This window comes from Calidris pugnax, unplaced genomic scaffold, assembly GCF_001431845.1.
Source record: "Calidris pugnax isolate Ruff unplaced genomic scaffold, ASM143184v1 scaffold167, whole genome shotgun sequence".
NCBI classification, from domain to species: domain Eukaryota; kingdom Metazoa; phylum Chordata; class Aves; order Charadriiformes; family Scolopacidae; genus Calidris; species Calidris pugnax.
The window spans coordinates 2,196,118-2,203,700 of record NW_015091045.1 but is presented as its reverse complement, the minus strand read 5'-3'; the positions used below and the strand labels follow the sequence as shown (position 1 = coordinate 2,203,700).

Genomic DNA, 7,583 nt, shown 5'->3' with positions numbered 1-7,583 from the left:
GGAGGAGGAGGAGGAGGAGGAGGAGGGTGATGCTAGCCCAGGTGGTCCTGGCCTTCATTAGTGCCTTCAGATCTCAATGCAGCACATTGCCTGTAATTAATTTGCTTTGTTAAGGAAGCACCCTGCTGTCACTAATTAAGCATCTGTAATTACCCAGGCTTCTGGCTTCCTGCCTGAATGCAGGGATCCCTCCAAGCTGGAGGCCTGAGGGGGGTGGTGAGGCTCTTGCACCTGGTTGGGGGGAGTGTATCAGTGCCTGTTGAGGGTGCTGGGGCAATATGGGGGGGCTGCTGGGCTGAACACAGCGTTGGGAGAGCTGGATCTGGTCTGCAGCTTGCTCCTCGTGGGGATGCAGTTGGAGCAGCAGCCTGAAAAAGGGTGGTTATGGAGTTCCCCAGGATTCAGTGTCCCCTCTGCTCATCAGGAAGAAGGGGGAAGTGAGGGCAGATGGGTGCTGGAAGCTATCCCTCACCTCTGCTACCTGCCCCAACCACACTTAGGGGTGACAGCCCTGCTCTGACCACCCGGTGGGGTTACAGGCCAGTTGTTAGGAGGCTTTGCCTCAAGAGCAGAGCTCCTAACAGGAGACTTCGGGGCTTGTGGTCATCTGGAGCTCAGGCCATGCAGAAAGACGGTGTCCAGGCAATTGTGCCTTAAATCTCCTCTTTCTGCCCCCATTGGGCATGAGGACTGCCCTGTCTCTCTTCTGGGGTCACTATGGAAAGGAGATTTTATCCTCCCCAAGCCCAGGACTGAGCTGGGCTCTGGCACAGGCAGATCTGCTCCTGCAGCAAAGCTCAGCCTGGCTCCTGATGAAGCTGGAGGAGAAGCTTCTCAGTGTGGAGCTAAAGAGTCACGTTGGGTTGCAGCATGAAGACACGTCTCCTCCAGCTGGGAGTACCCTGGCAGGCTGCGAGATGGGCTCAGCAGAGCAGTAAGAGCAGAAGGGGAGAAGATCATCCAAAAGCAAAGCAGAGTTTGATGTGAAACCAGGCTGGTACACAAGGGCTTCCTTATCTGTAGAGACAGAAAGGGAAGAAGGAGGAGAGGAGTCACCTGGCAATGGGGTGGACAGGAAGGCTGGGCTCAAGATATGGCCCAATCTTAGCCTGAATATGAGGATAATGAGAGGAATGGGAGGATGAAGCAATGGGGATTACAACACCCATGGTGGAAGTAACCCCTGGAGCCCTCTCTGGGTCACAGTGGTTGAACCGGGGCACCCTTCAGCTGGCAGCATGGAGAGCATCACACAACCAGGAGTCCACCAGCATCTATTTGAACCCACATCAGTAGGGGGAAGGGAGAAGGTGTGGGTGGAAAGAGCAGGCATGGGCATGGAGGGGAGTGGAGCAGGGGAGATGCAGAGTGGTTCTCCTGAGGGTAGGTCGTGTCAGACGAGGGACGGGGCTGCTGGATTCGACCCAGGTGATGTGAAGCCTCTCCCAAGTGTGGAGTCATGGGACCGTTTGCCCCACAGCCCTGGTGGGATTGCTATGGGAAGGCACAAGTGGAGCTCTCTGCTCGCAGGTTCCTGCCCCAAGGGTCAGAGACGAATTGATGGGTGTGAGCATCAACACATGGACATCCCTGGCAGGCTTTGGGGCAAGGAACACCCAGGCTGGGAGATGCTGCTGGTGGCTGAGACCAGGCCAGAGTTATCTCTGCAATGATGAGTACATGCTTTTTAACAGCAAGTTTCCGCGCGGCAACCCAGAGTTGGTTTGTATCCTGTGTGCCCAGTGCGAAAGCACCAGAGCGGAAGGAGAGGTTAATTACAACCCTGTGAGTGTTAATTGCACCTATGTAAACACCTAACGCAATGCAGCCCCTGGCTGGGGCGAGGGCTGGCATCTCCTTCAGCCCAGGGTGGGAGCCAGAGGGGCTGCCAGGGCTCAGACCACCGTGGCATCTCCTGGACCTTGGTGAGAGATGCTCGGCCTTGAGAGGGGAAGGACAGAGGGGATCCTGCAGCCCAGATTAGGGGGGAGCAGGGAGATGGGGACCCCTGACACCATACACCTGCGGGGGTCCCAGGCAGGGAGAGATCTTCCAATGATCTGATACTCAGCAGGGTGAGGTTTTGGGATTAGTCATGATGCCAAGAGGAAATTGTGCTAAGCCTTGCCAGAGTGGTGGGCATGGACCAGAACCAGCTCCTGCTGTCCCTACCCACTGAGATCCCTCTTTGCCAGGGTTGAGGTCCCTGTGTCCAGGAGAGGTGCCCAGAGCATGGATGCTTTTGTGGCCAACAGATATGATCTCATCAAGTCAGAGGCACGGCAACGGCTTTCAACAACCCGGGAGGGCACTTATCAGCAGTGACACTTTGGGTGACCCAGGGTCCCCGGCGTTGACTCACCACCACTCTCCACCCTCGGTGGGGTAGTCTGCCTCCCGTCTGAGCCAGTCCATCCTCAACACACAGCATCTTCCCCTGGACCAGCCCCAAACACCCACGCACTTCTTTGCTGATCCACCTGAGTCACCTGCCGGGCTCCTCGGCATCCCCTGCTCCACTTGCCCTGCTCCTGGGGACGCGGGATGAGCTCCGCAGCATCTTCCTACCAGGGCAGCATGATGGAGGTGGTCCTGCTCCATGGGCTGCTGCTCCTCCTCCCCTTGGCAGCCCTCCTGCTTTACTGGTACAATGCCACCTTCCACTACTTCTGCAAGGTTGCCTTCTTCAACTGCTGGATCTTGGCTGTGGCCACCCTCCTCTCCCCCTTTGCGGCTTTTCGGGGACGCTCTCCAGAGAACATGAAGTGAGTATGGCCTGGAAATGTGCTTCTGATGTGGAGATGGCTGGGGCTTGGCTGCCAGCAGAGGAGCTCATGTGTTCTTGTGGACACATGCTCTCTCCTGCTCTGGGCATAGCCACAGCTGTGTTATGGCCAGTGGTTGAGCCCTCAGGCCACAGCAAAGGCTGTGGCATGTCCATGTGGCAATTAAGAGTGCATTGGCGTCTTGTGGTGTGGTGAAGAGGTGTTGGCCATGCCCAGGGAGGGTTACACCACGATGGAGATGGCCAATTGGGTCGGGACTAGTGGTCCATGGAGGATGAAGTAGCATGGAAGGGATCATCCTTGGCCATCACAACGTTGGGGTCATCAGTTGGGTGGGCAATAGAGGGGTTTTGGCAAAGATTGGAGGTTCAGCCATGAGCAGGATGCAAACGCACACCCATTGCAGTCTCCCTGGGGACTTTGGGATGTCTCAGTGCCATCAGCCGTCGGGCATGGCACAGTCATGTCCTGGCGAATCACGCGCTGGTGTTGTCAGCCGTGCTCAGGGGTGGTGGCAGCCGAGATAACATCGCTGTGCAACACGAGAGGAAGGTCTTGTTGCTTTCAAGGGTGTCGCAATCTTCTTACTGGGTTCGTGGGCATGACAGCATACCAGAAAGGATATAATTACGTCAGAGTGAAAAACGTCTGAGTATTTGCTGCGCTCGAGCCATCCCGTACCTGTGCTGATGGATTTTGGGCGCTTGGCAGGAGTGTGGACAGTGGTTTGATGTCATCAGTCGGTGGTGTTGCCTCTCTCCCTCGTCCTTTCCGTGCAGAAACGCTGTGCACACACACACACACGCCTCCGGAGGTGCTCCCAGCCCTGGTGCAAACGCTTCCGGCTCAGAGGAAGTACCTGGTGTGAGGCAGCGGTGACTCACGCTGCCTTATCTCATCCCACCGGCACCCCAGCAGCACGCACGCCCCGTTCCGTCTCCTCCTCAGCCTCCAAATCCCAAAGCCTCAGGCTTGGAGTGCATTCCTGTCATTAGTCCTGGCTTTGGGGCATTGCCACGAGTGTTTTGCTTCCCTGCAGATACGGGGACCTTCGAGTCCGTGTCTCCCAAGGGATGGGTGGGCTTCTGATACAACGGACCCTCCACGCATCGTGCCTCCTTCTCCCTCTGTGCTGGACTTTGCTCTCTCCTCCCAAAGTTCTTCTCCTTACCTGGTGCTGAGCTCTTTCTGACTGCTATGTCCCCTCCCCTGTCCCCTCCCCTGTCCCCTCTGGGCTCCCTGTGTTTTGCTTCCCTGCAGATACGGGGACCTTCGAGTCCGCGTCTCCCAAGGGATGGGTGGGCTTCTGATACAACGGACCCTCCACGCATCGTGCCTCCTTCTCCCTCTGTGCTGGCCTTTGCTCTCTCCTCCCAAAGTTCTTCTTCTCCCTACCTGGTGCTGAGCTCTTTCTGACTGCCATGTCCCCTCCCCTGTCCCCTCCCCTCTCTCCTCTGGGCTCCCTAGGACCGATGGCTGCCAAATGTGTGGACCGTGGCACGGATGCTCTTCGTGCTTTGGGTCTGAGTGCTCCATTTCAACACCAAAAACATACCAGCATTTTATTACCAGGGTGCTGCAATCCCTGTTGCTCCATCCTCCTTCCATTCCTCTCGTTATTCTCATACTGAGCATCACCCTTCATCAGCACAGCCATCCTAATGTCACCCTTCCTGTCCAACCCTCCCTGGATGGTGACACCGCTCTTCCTTGTTCCCCCTTCCATCTGCATAGATGAAACCTCCATCTCTTCCCAACACTGCAGGTTGGGTGAAGCTGCTTTGTGATTTCCTCTAACCAGCCATCCTAATGTCACCCTTCCTGTCCAACCCTCCCTGGATGGTGACACCGCTCTTCCTTGTTCCCCCTTCCATCTGCATAGATGAAACCTCCATCTCTTCCCAACACTGCAGGTCGGGTGAAGCTGCTCTTTGTGATTTCCTCTAATGAATGAAGCTGAGTTGGTTTTCCCTTCCCTGCTCTCTTCCCCCTCCACCAGCAGCGCAAAGCTTGGTGCCTGCAGCCCTGCCCTTTGGGTCATCTGCAAGTACATCCCTGGAGACGCCCACATCTCTGTAGACCTGACTGTCTCAAAACTGTTCCTCTGCATGTCCTTCTTCAGTGCTCACCCATCTACAGTTCAGAACCTCTCGGCTGCCACCCGGACTGTGATCCTGGTGTCTGGGTTTCCAGCCCACACACCCTGATCCAGCTGTGGGGGAGCCTCAGGGTGACACTCACCTGGCCAGAGGCAGTTGTCCTCATTGGGATGTGATGGTTTGCACCTTGGCTGCAGGCAGACATCCCATCCTTTCTCTTCTTGCTTCCCCATGATCCCTGGACATCAAAAAGCCTGTTTTGCTTTTTTCTCTCACCAGCTTTAGCTGGTTGCTCTTCTTCATCAGAAGCTCCAGTGCAGACCTTCAGCTACTGAGGCAGCAGCCGGTCTCACCATGGGGAGGGTAACGGAGTTAGATCTGAGCTACACAGGCTACAAACGCACCTGGAAAAGCAAAGCATCACTGCCACGGAACACAGATCCACCTTTGGACACACTATTTGCTCATGCAGAGCAGATCTAGCCTGGCCAATCTTGCACCTTTCTCCCTGGGTGACTGTGAAGGGCTGCAAAAAATCAAGCAGCCCCCCTTCCCTGCGTTGATCTGCTCCCACACGTGTTCCTCTGCCCTAGGCTCGTGCGTGCTGCCATCCAGCCCCTCAAATACTTCTATGGCATCAAGATGCAGGTGCGAGGCTCTGAGCATCTGGACATCAAGGAGCCCTACGTGATAGTGTGTAACCACCAAGCTTCCCTTGACCTCATGGGTACGTGCAAGGGAGAGGGGAGTTTTAAATTGGAAGAAAAAAGATTCAGATTAGATATCAGAAAGAAATTTTTTACTATGAGGGTGGTGAGACACTGGAACAGGTTGCCCAGGGAAGTTGTGGATGCCCCATCCCTGGAGGGGTTCAAGGCCAGGCTGGATGGGGCTTTGAGCAACCTGCTCTAGTGGGAGGTGTCCCTGCCCAGGGCAGGGGGGTTGGAACTCGATGCTCTTTGAGGTCCCTTCCAACCCAAACCATTCTATGATTCTATGATTCATCTGCATGGGCAACCTTTGGGGTGCTGCAGGGGTGGACCAGCCTCACCCTGGGGGTTCCCAGAAAGGCCAGCACCAGGATTTGTCCAGGGCAGTGAGGTAGGCATAGGCCAGAAGAGCTGGTGGGACAGAATCTCAGGGTTGTGGGTGTGCTGGGACAACAGAAGACCACACCAGGTCACTACCACAGGACTGGTTGGTTCTGGGTGCCATTGGGTAGGGATGGATCCCTTCCTCTCCCATCCATCCTCCAGGCATGGCAGAGTTCATTCCTGACCACTGTGTGCCCATCGTCAAGAAGGAGCTGCTGTACCTGGGCACTGTGGGGTGGGCCTGCTGGCTCAGCGGCATGATCTTCATCAACCGCCACAAAAGAGAAGATGCCATCAATGTCATCTCCCAGACGGCCAGGACCATGCGGCGTGAGAATGTGAGGGGGGCTGGCAGCAGGGGGGAGTTGGGGAGGACTGACCTAGCACATCCCAGGGCGCTCTGCTCAGGGTCCATGCTCACGTATCTTCGTCTCCCGTGTAGCTCCGAGTGCTGATTTTCCCTGAAGGCACCAGGAACCAGGAAAAGTCCATGCTGCCCTTCAAGCGTGGGGCTTTCCACTTGGCCGTGCAGGCTCAGGTAAGCTCATCCTTCCCCCCTGCCACTTGCCCTCGATGGAGTGGGGTGGGGTGTGGACTCTGGGGCAGCAGGATGGGGGACATGAGGGTTTTTGGGGGTCTGCAGTCCCCAGGGACAGGCACCCTGCAGGTGCAGGATCCAGGGAGGAGACCAGGATCTGCTGAAGCCTGGGGCACAGGAGGAACTGGAGTCCCACCTGAGGAGGGATTTGGTATGGAGAACATTCCTGACCCTTCATCTCCTACAGGTTCCAATATTGCCTGTTGTGATCTCCCCGTACCGGGATTTCTTCAGCTCCAAGGATAAGAAATTCACCTCTGGTAAGGGATGGACAAGAAGCCCTGGTGCCAGAAGGCAGGGCTGGCAGTGGGGCTGAAGCACATGGGACTTGGAGGTCTCTTTGTGGGACACTGAGGTGTGGGGAGGAAGCTGGTGGTGGAGGATGCTGGTGGTAAGACCTGGTTCCTGGTGGGTTCATCTAACAGCATCCCTGGCCTTTCCCTTCTCTCTCCAGGGATGTGCACCATCCAAGTCCTCCCCAAGGTAGAAACTCGGGGCCTGAGCCCAAAGGATGTCCCTGAACTGACAGAGACTGTCCGCCAGCGCATGGCTGAAGTCCTGGCCGAGATGTCTGCAAGTCACTGTGGGGACCAGCGTGCTGGGGCCAGTGCTGGCAGGGGGACAGGCAGCCTGCAGCATCAGGAGGACACAACCCCAACCAGAAATTAGGGGACATAAGGGAGGTGGCACTACCACCCTGTCCCCTGCAGATGTGCCCACCAGCCCTGCCACCACCTCAGCAAGGTGGAAGGGGAAGCAGAGGGATGGGAACTGGGCAGCACCTTGAAATCAGTGTGAGGTGCCCCCAGAAACCCCTTGCTGTGACTGTGTGCCTCTTCCCCGGGACATTGCCGGTCTCCCCCAAACCTGGTGCTGTGTTTGGCCCCGGGTAGCAAGCCCAGTCTGCCTGCTCTGCCCAGCATGATGGGTCCTGCCTGTGCCTGGGGTGAGGGGAAGGAGGTGCCAGGGCTTGGGCTGGGGGTTCACTGCACCATTTTCCCACCCC

General features: G+C 56.7%; 1 protein-coding gene across 1 annotated transcript; it reads left to right on the top strand.

Moving 5' to 3' along the window:
* Window positions 1-2,580: 2,580 nt before the first annotated feature.
* LOC106896464 (1-acyl-sn-glycerol-3-phosphate acyltransferase alpha-like) lies at window positions 2,581-7,246 on the top strand. The gene is made up of 6 exons (XM_014956478.1): window positions 2,581-2,765; window positions 5,479-5,612; window positions 6,142-6,317; window positions 6,422-6,517; window positions 6,765-6,837; window positions 7,032-7,246. Exons 1-6 carry the CDS (start codon window positions 2,581-2,583, stop codon window positions 7,244-7,246), a joined length of 879 nt encoding a protein of 292 aa, XP_014811964.1.
* Window positions 7,247-7,583: the final 337 nt, after the last annotated feature.